Source organism: Pelodiscus sinensis, chromosome 10 (genome assembly GCF_049634645.1).
Source record: "Pelodiscus sinensis isolate JC-2024 chromosome 10, ASM4963464v1, whole genome shotgun sequence".
NCBI classification, from domain to species: domain Eukaryota; kingdom Metazoa; phylum Chordata; order Testudines; family Trionychidae; genus Pelodiscus; species Pelodiscus sinensis.
Genome location: NC_134720.1, coordinates 5,543,878 through 5,559,160, shown reverse-complemented (window position 1 = coordinate 5,559,160; position 15,283 = coordinate 5,543,878). Strand labels below are relative to the sequence as shown.

Here is a 15,283-nt window from a genome sequence, read left to right as displayed (position 1 = left end):
GCCTTAGTGGGAAATTCTAGTTCGATACATTTTTCAATTATTTTATGTTCACTTTTCAGGAATGTAAATGACTATACAAGATGCAAGGCATTGGAGAATCAGTCTTCTGTCTTCCAGGTGTGTTACTCTGTCGGCACCTCTGAGACAGGAAGGAGAAGTTGCTACTACTAAAATACATTTATTGATTTCTTGTTTTCTTTGCAGAAGACAAGATAAAACAGAATAGTGCTGATGAAATCTAGCTGTGTATTACAGCACAGATACTCACCCTTCCCCTTAGGGAAGACATAGTCTTTTATTTTATGGATAGCATGAAGTAAAGATAGACTAATATTACAAACAAAGTGAAAACAAAGGAAGAAGAAATTTATGCAGGTCATATGAAAGTGTTGATTAACCCTTTTATACCCCCTTCATGTACTCTGTATAAACAACAACTGTGTCATGAAGGCTCTTTTATAAATGTTTACGTGTCTTAAAATATTAATTGGGTTTGTTTTTCATATGTATCAACCTGTAATGCTACCACCACTCCAACCATGCAGAGCTCAGAGGGATTAACAAAAACATCTTAACAGAGATAAAAACCACACTAACTTCAGATACTCTGGGGATGCTCCAGTTTTTAAATGAAAGCTGGTCCCATTAAGAAATTAGGAATCTTCTCTTCCCCATTTTTAAAAGTTGCCATTTCTAGCCCTGTAAGGACATGAGAGAGATGACTTTAAAGTGATCACATTTTAATACATAGAAAACCTGGAGTCATGCTTTCCCATCGTAGGCCTCAAGCAAGTGTGATGTTTTTTTGAAAGGGGATAAGACAGTTATACATGTGAAGGGGAAAGGACTAACCTCTACAAGGTTTTTGTTGGTTTGGTGTTTTAATGGAGGGTGTTTGGAATAAATAGGTGTGACGGGGATTTGTTGTCAGAGGGCAGGCAATGTGGTCAAAGGTTCATGATAAATGAATCCATCATATCATTCTGCAAATTACGTTGCTGTCACCTCCATCTGACATTGTGTGGGATGTAAATATGTGTCCTGTCTGTGTAGGATGTAAACATACATCTGACATTGATTCTTAATAACTTGATTCCATTCCCTTGAATGCTGCATTATTTTAATCATACTTATTCGTGTAAAAAGGGATGAAAAACAAGAAGAAACTTCCTAATGTTGGTGACTGTAATAGTACTAGCATGGTCTATGCATGCTCATTTCATAGCCATAACATTGCCCCCTTCCTACTCACCTTTTATTTCCTCCTCAGTAATATGTCTGATGCCCTCGCAAATGCCGTGTGTGAGCGCTGCCAGGCTCGCTTTGATCCCTCCGAAAGGATTGTGAACAGCAACGGGGAACTCTATCATGAGAACTGCTTTGTCTGTGCTCAGTGTTTCCGGCAGTTCCCAGATGGACTCTTCTATGAGGTGAGGTTACTGCCTGTATGAATCTATAGAAAGTTTTGTGACTTCTCCTTTACAATTCCAGTCTTGGGAAATATGGAGCATCTGTGGCTCTCAGCGAGCTCTATAAACTGAGAGCACTCCAGGTCTGGCAGGGCAAAGCTTCCAGTGCCGTTCTTTGCTGGTATCAGTGTTTCTCACTGTCTTTTCCTTCCCAGTGTAACTAGCCCTTTCAGAAGGCTGCATCAGACATTGCTGCTAAATCTGAAGCAGCAGGGGTCCCAAACCCACTGGAGTGAAGGGCTACCTCATCAGGTCCAGGTGAAATGTTCATGGTCCAGAGCCATATGACATGGGAACAATGAGAAGTCCTGTAGCACTTTGGAGGCTAGCAAGAAATATATATAGTATCATGAGCTTTTGTGGAACACCCACTTCTTCAGACATATATGGCATGAGAGTGTGAGATGCTCTTTGCTGATTGGGAGATCAGTGGAGATAACTGAAATCCCCTGCAGACATGAGATGCCTCCTTCTATTTTGTGACCCTTGCTGGTGTGAGCATGCTAGAACTATTTCTTTAAAACCAGAGCAGGAAGCCTAGCAAAAAAGGAAGATGCTCTAGGCTGAAGCATTGAAGTTGTAGGATATTACCATTTCCCTTATTTTAATACATGGCTTGTTCAGTGTGGGAGAAGGGTGGGCCCTCCCTTATCTGTTCTATGTCCCAAGGGTGCCAGGTCCACATTGGTTGGGGGTGGGGCTTGAGCCCTTGACCTTTGGCTCCTAAGGTGGGTACCTTATCCACTGCACTGCTGGAGAAGCCCCCCAACCTCCCTACATTCTGGGCCCCACCTTATCTGTCCTGATCTTTACTGTTGTCATATGACTGGTCAGATACATTTCAGATACATCCTCAGGTTATCAGGAGATCATGGCCAATTACTCCTCCAGTTCTGCACAAACACATATTCTGTATCTGAATTTGTTACTCATTCCTTTCCTGCTTTCTTGCTCTGGCTCTTTTTTTCAAGCTGATGGGGCAGATGATGCACAGAATCTTGTCTTCACAGTGAGGGGCCCAGTCAGATTTCTTCACGAAATCAGCTTCGTATTAGCTCAAACAGGTCCTGTGCTGTTAGCAGTCCCATAGGCTTTTTCACACCTCATAGGCTTTTCTGGGACTCTTAACTTTGAAAGGATCACACTCTAAACAAGCCATGTGTTTAAATATACTGCTGTCTTCCTCATTGGGAAATCTGCCTGGCCGGTTATGGGCAGACTTTGAGGAGATATGGAATTTCAGTTCCCTAATCTTGTTGATTTCTTTTGATCCTAAGCTTTACTGACTTTATTGACAGATCCAGAGTTGTGTTAGAAAGTCATTTATCTCTCATCCCGACTAAACATAAATTAAGCAAAATTAGGATGCAGTGGAGCAGAAAAATATATATTTAGAATATAAAACTACATTTAAAAACATACATTAGCATATTAAGGTAGAGGACTAACACATGCAGAAGTTGGGAAATCCATAACACAAGATTCCTGTATCAATGTTAACCACATTGCATGCACATCCTATATATTAAAAGGCATGTTTTATAAAGTCTAATTTTTTTTGCCATTTGACCTGAAAGCTTCCTTTCAGGGCCCAGTTTTCAGATGGATTTCAGTTTGACTCAATTCAAATTGTCCCTGTGTTTTGTTTGTATAAAGTTTTAGGCATAAGTCTTACCATAGTGATGGATAAATACCTAACTTGCAAGTTCAAATTAGGACAGGTATTTAAAAATGCCTAAATGGTAGAATTTTGCATCCGCAATTATTTATGGTCATGTGGGTACAATTTCTGTGGTTGTGTAGTGCACCAAAGAAAAAAATCCTCCTATTTCAGAAGCTAAGGCTCAATGTTTCTCAGAATCTTCACTTCTGAATTTCCCATTTTTGGATGCCCATAATTTCGAAATAATGGACCGTTTATTCCAAAATCTGAAAACTTCATTCTACAGGGAATAACGCCTATTCCAAAATAGCTATTTTGAAATAGCCCTTCACCAGGGCCATTCTAAGTTCTTTCTCCTGGGGCTCTAAATCGAGATAGCACGTCTACATTAGGGAAGCCTGACTCAGACTCATTTTGAGGCTTCCCTGCAGTGTAGACGTGCTATTTTGAAATAAGCTATTTTGGAGTAACTATTCCGGAATAGTTTATTTTGAAATAAATGTGCAGTGTAGATGTACCCTTAGTGACCTTGTCTGAAAACTAGCTGTAAAATTTTCTATAGCATATGTACAAACAAGCAATTTGAAAACTATATAAATGTAAGTCTGCTAAGATCTTTTTAATTTTTCCATGAGTACAACTGTCATGTCAAGTTTGAGGCTTTTTGAGTATGTGAACACAGAAGAAAAGGATAAGAAAAGCTCATTATAGATTTTGTGTGGGTTTTGGTTTTGATTTCTCCTGCACCTCTGCTCAAAGTAAACAGATCTGCATTGATTTGGTTCCATTGTCCAAGAAAATTCACCACGGGGCTGAGACAAAGTATGGAAAGAGTCACCTTCCAAGGATTTTTTCAAGGCAATAACAAGCAACCAAAGAGAGGATTGGAAATGGAAATGATAAAATTTTACATATTTGCCATCTGCAAACTCTAATAAAGTAGTTTGAATGTTTACAATGGGCAGTTTGTGATTCACTATGGACTTTCTTTCCTATGTTTTGTTAACAGTTTGAGGGTCGAAAGTATTGTGAGCATGATTTCCAGATGCTGTTTGCACCCTGCTGCGGGCAATGCGGTAAGCTCTCCGCATGCAAAACTGTTTAGCTTCTTCGCTTCCCTCAGTAGAAGTCATGGGGTAGAGGATCCCTGGGGATGAAAATTTTAACCCAGATCTCTAAGTATCAAGATCTCTAGAAAGGACCAGAGGATTATTGTGGCAGTGGTTAGGAAGGATGTGCTTGCAGAACTGTTGTGGGGGAAAAAGTGGTATTTTCAGTGAGTCCGAATATACTGTGGTATTGAAAAGGAACGATGGTGGATTTTGGGGCACGACTCTGGCTGAAATGTATTCCTGTTTGCCTCTAAGGGTTGTTTTTCTTTCCAAGGTGAGTTCATTATTGGACGTGTGATCAAGGCAATGAATAATAATTGGCACCCAGAATGCTTCCGTTGTGAGCTCTGTAACGTGGTCCTAGCTGACCTGGGCTTCGTAAAAAATGCTGGCAGGTAAGAGAGAGCAGCGCCCCAAGGGCTTTGCCATTCTGTTGTGGGTGTGGGGGCAGGAGGTCTGTTAGCAAAAAACCAAAACCGGAACACATTGTCAGGTGAAAATGGAAAGGTGCAGAATAAGGACTAAGTGGTGGGCAAGTGAGAGATGAGTAGGGAAAGCCGGTGGGCAGGACACTGACCACCCAGTGAAATATGGGGGCAGGAGGGGGCCTGGAGGCAGAATGCCAGTAGTCTGTGGATTGGGCAGCAAGCTGGTTGGCGAGAGACGATTCCAGGCATGATGCTGGCCTGCGTGTGAGAGAGAAAGGGGGATGTGTCTGTGTAGGCTGCTTGCTGATTGAGTGGGAATCTTGGACTTAATAAGCGACTGTGGGGGAGCCTCTGTTAATATAAAGACCATCTCTTCACTGACCCTTTTGAAGGTATTTATTTTATATGCAACACAGGTATAAACATGTCCAAAACGTTTTGTTGTTTAAAAAATGAATGGCAAAAGTAACACAAACAGGCTGGAAAACTGGTACCACAGCACATCGTGGTGTAAAGAGCGATGGCAGTTTGGCAGATAGCTTTGAATTCTGAAGCACAGTGTATTAACTTCAGGCTATTCTGCCTTTGTCCTGCAGAGGTTGGGAGAGTCATTGGGCTGAGGTTTCCCCCAGCTGAGGTGATCAACATGGGAAAGGGAAAGAGGATTATTAGTGCCGCCTTGTCCACCAGGGAACATAATTTCTTCTCTTTCATATAACACCAGTCTCTTGGCATCCAGAATACCAGTTAATAAATTGCTCTTTTGGCTTCTTGGCTTGCATCTCTGGCCGGTGCCTTTGAGCAGTGCAGAGTACTGGCTGGGAAAGCAGTCAGGATTCCAGAAACTTAACCAAGATAAAAAGCTGTTTGATTTAATAATTTAGGATCTGTACTCCTAGAGACATAAGAGTCCCTTCCCAATGGCATGGGTGGAATATGTGAATAAAATTGATGTATGGCTTTGTAGTGCTTATCAGTGCTACAGCACTTCAGAGGCAAATATGATTGGCTTAGCACGGTTCCTGGAGGACCTCGTGGATTTTTCTCCCTTTATACCACATCTTCTCCTGCCTCCCCAGATGTGTTTCATTGGGTGCAGTAAGGGTAGTTAAACTAAACTGGGTTAGTGATCATATATAGCAAATGAAATGTTTTTCAGACCAAACAAAATGCACGAGGCAAAATGTAAATAATTATAAAACACCCAAAAGATCTTTACGTTTTTTCCCTGGCAGATTAGATTGCACACAGCATATCTACTTTTCTTCTTCTTGGCTAATTTTTTAACAGATTCAGAGTTTCAGGGTTCAGTGTTTGCAAAACAATGGAAAATATTCCCCTCACTCATTTTCAAGAGACACTTTTCCATTCCTTTGTATTTTAGTCTGAGATTATTGAGGTGATTGATCATTCAAACAGGATGATGCACCACAGAGTTAGTTCAGAAAATTCTGTCTGTAACTGCAGACAGCTCGTGAGGCCCTGACCCACAAACCCAAGGTTGAAATACTAGCTTGATGTTTACAGCTCATGCCCAAATCCTGGGAATAGACAAGGGATCTGTGGTGACAATAATTTGAGCTCCCGCGGGAATCAGAATGTCTCCCCTTTATTCTAGCCACAGGTTTCCCCTTTCTCCTGTTCAAGAGGCATACCTTATATCCCCAGCTCTCTGCAAACATTCTCACTAGATCTAGACACTCTCCCTATACTTCTCTGATATCTCAGGACTGCAGCTCTCTGGCTGGCTCAGCACCGGATTTCAGAGGAGGGCATGTGTGTTCAACGAGACAGATCTCCCTTAGTCCTTGAATTCCAGTTGTTCTGTTGCTCAGTGGGAATATTTGCTCGAAAGAGCCCTGAGTAGAAAACTGTTGTTTGGAGAAATAATGGGTTGATTTTATTCTTGTTTCCTTCCTCCATCCCTATATATTCAGACCTCAGCTTCAGGACTGGGCAAGAGATACTGCTGCTTTTGCAATCATGTTCAGAACTTTTTGTGACTTATTGAAATTACAGTCAGTCTTCTGGTGGAGATGGGCCCTTGCTGGTCACAGCTGCATAGAAATGACTGAACTCTCCTCCTTTGTCTTGCAAGAATCTGGGAGTAACATCTTTGTCCTTGGAGTCACTTGCCTTTACTCTCTAGAGAGTCTCTGGGCTGTGTTGTGCCTGGAAGTGACAGCAAATACGATCTTGTGCTCATAATTCAGATTTAGCACTTAATGAGCTCTCGTTTGTCTTCCCCTCGTAACTTGGAGGCAACATTACAGCCCTCTTGCCACAAAACAAGCTGCACAAGGCCTCGCGGAACTTCTCGGCCACAAAGAAGTACATCACTGGGTCAAGGGCACCATTCAGGCTGGTGAGGCAGGAAGTGATGCGGTTACTGAGTGCCAGGATCCGCTGGGTTTCACAGGAAGTCTTGGTGCCATCATAATGGAGAATGTAAATATAACGATTGATGTGGTAAGGTACAAAGCAGACCAAAAAGATCATTAGAACAACGATGATCATCTTAATAGCTTTTTCCTTCAGGTGCTTCTCAACTCTGTTCCCACTCCTTAGGCTGCGGATAATCAGTAAGTAGCAGGTCACTGTAGTAACAAATGGAAAGGTGAATGCTACTGCCAGGGACACAAGAGCATGGCGTGAGGCCTTCTCTCTGTAGAGCTGTAGGCAGACAGTCGTGTTGTTCATCTCGGCTGTCTGCACATTGACCAACAGAGGTGCCATTGCAACAGCAACTATAACCCAAAGAAAGGCACATGCCAAGTGGGCGTAGAGTGACCTGCGGACTTTGATGGATTTCACAGGGTGCACAATGGCTAGGAAGCGATCGACACTGATGCACATGAGGAAGTAGATACTGGCATACATGTTGAGATAAAAAAGGAAGCCAATGAGTCTGCATGGGATCTCTCCAAATGGCCAGTGGTTGCCAGAAAAGTGATATACCAGCCGGGTAGGTAGAACCAGCACAAAAAACAGGTCAGCCACAGCAAGATGCATCAGGAAAATATTGGCGGGAGTACCTGACTTCTGGTCCCGGATGAAGAGCCAAAGAGCCAGAGTATTGCCAACAAAAGCCAGGATGAAGTCCAGGAGATAAAAAGTGGCAAAAAGGATGTTCTCTGTATGGGTCTCTTTGCCACATTGTTCTGCAGTTTCCAGGGAGGAGTTGAGGAATAGCCTTGAGGGATCTGCTGGGTCATTCATTCCTCACTACAGCTCTGGGGCACCAACCAGGAACCTGGAAAAAACAAACAGATCTTACAAAGAACCTTGGTAACGATGAGACACCATGGAAATCAGGCAGCATATTTCCTGACCCTGACCCTGCTGAGACTAGTACTTAAAAGGACACTGCACCATTTTTTATAAACTCAGAGTCTGACCTACTTTGAAATGATAAAGCCCTCTGGAGCAGCTGGGTTTTCCAGGCCTTTCCTGTCAGTTGAAGAAACTGTAATGCAATCAACCGGCTGTAAACTTATCTCCAAGACATTCTGAGAGCTAGCCAGTGGTAAAGGTGCTGAATACCCATGTACCAGATTATCAGAAAAAGGGAAACAAGCGTTACACACTCAGGCTGTGTCTAGACTACATGGCTCCATCGATGGAGCCAGGTAGATTAGACAGATAGGCAAAGACAAATGAAGCCGCGATTTAAATGATCGCGTCTTCATTTAAATTTACATGGCTGCCGCGCTGAGCCGACAAACAGCTGATCAGCTGTTTATCCGCTCAGCGCGGTAGTCTGGACGCTCCCCTGCCGACATCAAAGCTTTTGTCGGCAGCCCCGTTATTCCTCGTGGGATGAGGTTTACCGGGGCTGCTGACAAAGGGCTTTGATGTCGGCAGGGGAGCGTCCAGACTAGCGTGCTGAGCGGACAAACAGCTGATTAGCTGTTTGTCGGCTCAGCGCGGCAGCCATGTAAATTTAAATCACGGCTTCATTTAGATCATTTAAATCGCGGCTTCATTTGCCTTTGCCAAAAAAACAAATCTACATGGCTCCGTCGACGGAGCCATGTAGTCTAGACGTACCCTCAGAGAGAGAGAGAGTGATTTCGGCATGATACGAAAATATTGGTACATCTTGTCCTAGGATTTAACGATTTGCTGTGACACAGAGCCAGAAAGGGTTAAACAACTTGCAGGCTAAATAACCCAAGTTCAACCTGCAAAGACACATAAAAGAGGTATATAAATGGTAATTAGAGCTGTTTCTTAGGAATCACTAACATTGCCATGTTCAATAGACCAGTAGTGCACAACCTTTTTTGATCTGCGAACCTGCCTCCAACTGCCGGACCCAGCCCCCGGCCAGCCAAATCTAGGTGCTATGCCGCGGGGGCTGCCAACTGCTGGGCCCAGCCATTGGCTGGCTGGATTCAAGTGTCACACTGCTGTGCCCAGCCCCTGGCTGGCCGAATCTAAGCGCCGCACGGCTGCCAGTTGGACGGGCCTGTGACCCCCCAGGAAGATATTTGCGACCCCCTTGGGGTTGTGACCCACGGGTTGCGCACCACTGCAATAGACTAGAGCTTTGAAATCCAAACCTGCACGGTGGGAATTAGAGGTAGTACTCATTGTATGCATTTACTTATATCTTGTTAGAGATCAGTCATGTGAACAGATTAATCCTGTCTATTGATTCAGAGATCGGAGGGGAGTATTAACATTTAAGTGAAACATGGGTGTAGTAATTTTCTGTCAGTACTTCTCTTTGAAGTTGTAGTAAACTGTCTATGAACAGCTTAATAGATTATATTAGTTACTGGTAATGCTTAGGTAATAGGCTTTTGAAGTAATTGTCTATTGTTCACTCAAGGACTGGATGCTGTCAGGAGACTGCAAAAACCTCTGTTAAAAACTCTTCAGACCTCAGATCTGCTTAAGCATGGTCAGGGAAAGTTTGAGTCACAAGATAGTGGTCTCCAGTGCCATTCTGGATAGCCCTGGCATTGGATCTGGACATTGGACTTTAGCCGAATGAATTGATTCCAGAAAGGACACTTTGCAACTCTAAGCTCACCAATTGACAAAATGAGGAGCAATGGTCTCAAGTTGCAATGGGGGAGGGCTAGGCTGGATATTAGGTAAAACTATTTCCCTAGGAGGCTGGTGAAGCACTGGGATGTGTTCCCTAGGGAGGTGGTGGAATCTCCATCCCTAGAGGTTTTCAAGTCCCGGCTTGACAGAGCCCTGGCTGGGATGATTTAGTTGGGGTTGGTCCTGCCTTAGGCAGGGGGCTGGATTCAGTGATCTCCTGAGGTCTCTTCCAACCCTACGATTCTATGATCTATGCTATAAAAATGACCTAGGAACTCTGTGTGTACCTATATGTTTAATGATCGTTTAACCAATTTTCTTTTTTTTTAAATAAATCTTAGTTTAGTTAATAAGAATTGGTTATTAGTGTGCATTTGGGTAAGAACTGAAATATTCTTTGACTTGGGAAATAATGTGGGATTGGTAGAGCTTTTTATATGATGAACCAACCAGATTTTCAGTAATCCTCATCGTATGTGGTTTGGTTGCCTGGCAGAAAGCCCAGGGCTGGGTTACTTTAAGGCTGGAGTGGGGAACCTAATGCCCTAGCGCCGGATGTGGTCCCCTGCTTGCCTGGATCCAGCCCCTGAGGCTCGGGGCTGCCCCCCAGCATTGGGGAGCCTGTGATGGTGCTCCAGCTCCTCCCCCCTGAGCTGGAGCACTCAAAATCCACTAACCTGCCCCTCCCCCGGTATATGAGGGGAACGTGAGGAGTGTCTTTCTCCTTCTCAGTCGGGGGCCATGTCAGTGAAGGTTTCTGGGGAGGTTTTTGTTTTTCTTTGGGGGGGGGGGGTTGCTTCTCATTTGTGCGCGGCCCCTGACTGATTTTTCTCTTGATCAGCGGCCCTGACCCAAAAAAAGGTTCCCCGCTCTTGCTTTAAGGGAACTGTGCTTTGGAGCTCTGGGTAACCAGTAATGTATTACAGAAATTATTTTGTTGCTAGTTTTGGCGGATCTAAGTATTGGAATAACCACCAGTTTGGGAGATTGTCTGCCCCATTTTTTTACAATTTGTCCTAATTGAGCAGTCTCAGCATAGCAACCCTGGGACCCCAGTTCCAGCTCCTTATGTGAAAACTCATATAACCACCTCTGGCAGCAATGTCTCCCGGTGCATGGATCCTGGGAACAAGTGTGTGAATTAATTTGTTCTTATCAGAAAATCCCAGAGTTGATTGGTTTTGTTACTGGGCTGCTGTGAACAGCCTCTCTCCATCCCCTTTGAAACCTCCCTTCGGGAAATTGAAGGCTGCTATCAAATCCCCCCTCACTCTTCTCTTCTGCAGACTAAACAAACCCAAATCCCTCAGCCGCTCCTCATAGGTCATGCAATCCAGCCCCCTAATCATTTCGGTCGCCCTCCGCTGGACCCTCTCCAAAGCAACCACATCCTTTCTATAGTGGGGGGCCCAGAACTGGACACAATACTCCAGGTGTGGCCTCACCAGAGCCAAATAAAGGGGAATAATCACTTCTCTGGATCTGCTGGCAATGCTCCTCCTAATGCAACATAATATTCCATTTGCCTTTTTGGCTACAAGGGCACCCTGTTGACTCATATACAGCTTCTTATCCACTGTCATCCCCAGGTCCGTTTCTGCAGAACTGCTATTTAGCCAGTCGGTCCCCAGCCTGTAACAATGCTTGGGATTCTTCCGTCCCAAGTGCAGGACTGTGCACTTGTCATTGTAGAACCTCATCAGATTTCTTTTGGCCAAGTCCTCTAATGTGTCCAGGTCACTCTGGACCCTGCCCCTGCCATCCAGCATATCTGCCTCTCCCCCTAGCTTAGATTAGTGACTGGAGCAGAAGGTATTGCCCCACCTCCACTCAGAGCTATGAGTATTGCTCAGAAACGTTTTAAGAGGTAAAACTCCAGGTGAATACAAGTCCAGTAACACAAACACTGGAAACAGGAGTTTTCTTGGGATTCTGTCTTTCAGGTAGGTGGCTAGAAGTGGACGTGCTCTGAACTAGGGATGTGAATGACTAGTCGACTAGTCACTCCCCCCTCTCCCCCGCTGCCTCTATCAGAAAAAGGCAGCAAGGCGGGGGGAGAAGAGGGGGTGCTTCCAAGCGGCAGCACCGTGTGGAGCCTGGGGCCAAATCCCATGCTCCCTGCAGCGCTTTCACCTTTGAAACGTAGCAACAGCCCTGTTGTTACACTTCAAAGGCGGAAGCGCCCTTATCAACTAATCGAATAGTCAATGCAAATTGCATCAACTATTCGATTAGCAAAATAATCGAAATTTTACATCCTACTCTGAACCAGATTTCTTCCACTGCCACGCTAGTTGACAGACAAGAAGGATGGAAATCAACGGAAGTGAGAATGGGTAGAATTAAATTCTCCCATCTGGCCACAGTGGGTCCCTCTTTCTCTGTGTTGAAATGCTATGCAGCTGGGTTAGGAAGTTTGGGGATTTAGGAATGTAGGCTCCTTTGCGCACCAACCAGATGTGTGCTTGTTCCTGGTTGTTACGGAAAGAATAAACATGAGAGTATGAGGGCAGTCTGTGGCAGCAGTTGAGTGGAACACTGTTTCCATGGGCCATGTTACAGTGGGCATGCAATTTCCATGTGTAAAATGGAGACTTGCCTCTGTGTGCAAATGCAAAGATAGTTTGTGGAATGTGCCCATCTTGCCTCTTTGAAGCTCTGGGTCCTGGTGTTTTTGGAAAAACCTTGTGAGTTTAGTTCCCAAATGAAAGTGGTATTGGAATCTTAAAGATTTGTTATCCTTATTGGAAGGTATTTTTCTTATTTCTTCTACTTTACACCAAAGGAGGAGGAAAACCTGCCCCGTTAGTGGCTATTAAAGACAGGGCACATCCACATTAATACTCATGTGACACTTTGAATGTACGCTCTTTGTTCTGCTGCTCCATTTATTTAAATAATTCCATCCACAATCAACGTGTAAGGAGGCATGATACTACATGGCACTAGTTAGATTAGACTGGTTAGCCATTTGTTTTATATTCAGCTATAACTGCCTGTTAAAAATGAAACACTGCATGGATGTGAGCCTAAAAGGCTGGGATTGGGTCATCATACAGTCCAGACGGGGATTTCATTTGCCATAGACCAGCATTTTAGTGGAAACTTCCTCTAGACAACAAATTGCTCCCTATTTTTATCATGTTCTTAAAATTCTCTGTGGTGATCAGATTCTATTAGAACTGACTTCCCATGGTTCACTGAGCTACGATCTTTGGGCTCAATTTGTTGGTCAGTATCTGACAGAGTAGCAAAGATACCAGTGATGAAATTCAGGCTCTGATGAAGTCAATGGCAAAACTTCTACAGGTTGAACTTCTTTAAACTGGGACTCACTGATCTGGGGATATTCCAGGACCAGAGAGTCCCAGGGGAGGGCTGACAGCTTGGAGCCCAGCGGTGGGGCCGCCCAGCAGGGATGGGAGCCTGATGACCAGAGGGGCTGCCCAGCGGGGCCGCCTAGCACGTAGCAGGGAGGAGGGGTGCCAGAAATGATCTCCCTTAATCTGGTAAAATCCCTCATCTGGGACCAGTCAGGTTCTGAGGGTGCCGGACCAGGGAAGTTCAACCGCTATTGACTTCTGTGGGGCCAGGATTTCACCACAGGACTGCAGGGGAAGCTGCTGTTACATATGTTAGGCACGGGGGACTATTTTGTGTTTGTCAGAAGCAGTGGAGAAAGGAAGCAGGGCTCTGATTATAAAACTTTCAGTTAGGCTCTCAATTCAAATGATCCTCAAAGAGTTTGTCTGGTGCTGTTTTAACATATTTTTGTAGCCATTAGTGTTGTTCATTGTTGACTTGAAAATCATGGGATCCTTGGCTCTGGCGTAGCTCTGGAGAAATTTACGTGTCACTAGAATTAATTGCTGCACTGGCTTTGAGAATTAAAAGGCTAATTTTAAAAAAAGTGCAGCTTTAAATGTTCATAGCAAACAAAATAACACTAGAACAGTGGAAAACCAGAGATGGCTTTACTCTGTGCCTCTTGTAATAACACCTGAAGAAGGTTTAGCAGATTATTCTTTCTTTTTTTTTTTTAAACCAATTCAAAATAAAGTGTGCATATTATTGAGTTAGGCTTTTTGTTTATTTTTCTCCTTTGTGATACCCAGTGGAATAACTCTCTAATCCCTCCTAAATGTGTCACTATAGCCTGTACACTTGCTTTTGCTTGGAGCTGATTAGAAATCATATCTCCTTTTTAAAATGACCCAGTTTCCGGGGTTTGTTCTATAGTGTGGGAGGTTCAGAATAATTCTTTAGTTGTCTGGTTCCCAAGCCTAGAATTCCACTTGAGTTGCACTGCTGGGGGAGTGAGAGCATTTCGTGATTTATAGTTTGCTGAATAGAGCTCTGTTCTGGAGTTAGCCATTATTCCAGGCCTCCAGTAGTGGATTTGTAAGCAGGCATGTAGTTACTCATTTAGAATGTGAGCGTATAGCCATATTTTTTGCCCACGCCCACACTACATTGATAGTTTCTTGGAAAGTTATAATGGCTTTCACAGCCTTATTACTGTTCCAATGAGTGCTTTACCTGTTTGCTAACAAAAGGCTTGATGAAGAACAACAACAACGCTTTCCAGCTCATCAAATAAGAAATCGAGCTAGCTTGGTTTGTGGCTACAAACTAAGTGCTTCCCAGCTAGACCTGCACGATGAGTCTCTCGTGGACTTCACAGAGTTTTCTGCTCTTTGGGTTTCTTTTACATGATCAGTGTGGATGATGGTGGCAATGCTTTGCCAAGCAGGAGGGTCTTGCATCTGTCTCAGAAAATAACTTAATACTGAATGAAACTCCCTCTATGGCTGAATGCGTCTGGCTGAGAATACTTTGTTGCCCATAGGATATGATGTCTGTGGTCTATGCCTGTCTATAGTAATGGCTGAAAAAGAAGCTTGGAAAGCTATTTTAATTTAGGAGACAAGATTGATTATAATGACATTCTTTAGAGGCTGTATTTGTTCAACAACTTGTACACTATGTGCATTAGCTTCTCTGTACATCTCCTGTCTCCCTCACTGACTCAGCTGCAACAACGTAAAGCCACCAGGAAAGTTCATCCCTTATTCTTCCAGCCAAAGCCAGTTCTCTTACCTCTTGTCAGCGCAGTCCTGCTGGTGCAGGGTAAAATCCTTCTAGAGTAAATCTCTGGGCGCCCCTCCTGATGCCAGCAGCGAATCAAGGGGAAGCGTCAAAGCTGAAAGCGGTTTGATGATTGAGAAGGAGCAGACCGTTTCGGACTTAGTGAGGGTGGAAGAGAGAGCCCCTCTATATAGAGTCCTGCTCGCTCTGATAGTGCATTATCAGCTCTCACAACAGAGGAGAGGAGATGGCACACTTGCAATGAAAGGAAGTTTTCATTCCAGCTGAAGCCTTGGAAGGAGGGAGCTGCGGCTGCTGTTATATTTATGAATATTTCAGTGTGTTTGTCCTGCTTATTAAAGCCTCTCAGAACCCTCCAGTCTCTCACAGTGACTCTTTGGAGTTCTGTGATTACTTTAGAGGGGTGGAAAGGGCTGTTGTCGGGGGGCGGGGGGGAGTCTGGTA

At 44.1% G+C, this 15,283-nt stretch overlaps 2 protein-coding genes across 7 annotated transcripts in view; one reads left to right on the top strand and one right to left on the bottom strand.

Moving 5' to 3' along the window:
* Positions 1 to 15,283, top strand: part of LIMS2 (LIM zinc finger domain containing 2) — a 47,613-nt gene that overhangs the window by 20,044 nt on the left and 12,286 nt on the right. For 4 of the 6 annotated variants that reach the window (XM_075937442.1, XM_075937444.1, XM_006131009.4 and 1 more), the window contains exons 2-4: positions 1,271 to 1,430; positions 4,142 to 4,208; positions 4,519 to 4,639. The exons of 1 other annotated variant lie outside the window; for it this stretch is intronic. In XM_075937442.1, coding sequence (XP_075793557.1) covers positions 1,271 to 1,430; positions 4,142 to 4,208; positions 4,519 to 4,639 — 348 coding nt within the window. Of the gene's footprint in view, positions 1 to 59; positions 118 to 1,270; positions 1,431 to 4,141; positions 4,209 to 4,518; positions 4,640 to 15,283 lie in introns of all 6 variants that reach the window. One more of the 6 variants, XM_075937441.1, reaches the window with a different exon arrangement.
* GPR17 (G protein-coupled receptor 17) lies at positions 4,634 to 15,100 on the bottom strand. Its single transcript, XM_006131008.4, has 2 exons — positions 14,831 to 15,100; positions 4,634 to 7,925 (listed from the first exon to the last, which is right to left on the bottom strand). Exon 2 carries the CDS (start codon positions 7,889 to 7,891, stop codon positions 6,875 to 6,877), a length of 1,017 nt encoding a protein of 338 aa, XP_006131070.1. The 5' UTR covers positions 7,892 to 7,925; positions 14,831 to 15,100; the 3' UTR covers positions 4,634 to 6,874.

What these genes read in the sequence shown, in the direction of transcription:
- GPR17 (XM_006131008.4), bottom strand. Translation starts at nt 7,891, where the DNA reads ATGAATGACCCAGCAGATCCCTCAAGGCTATTCCTCAACTCCTCCCTG.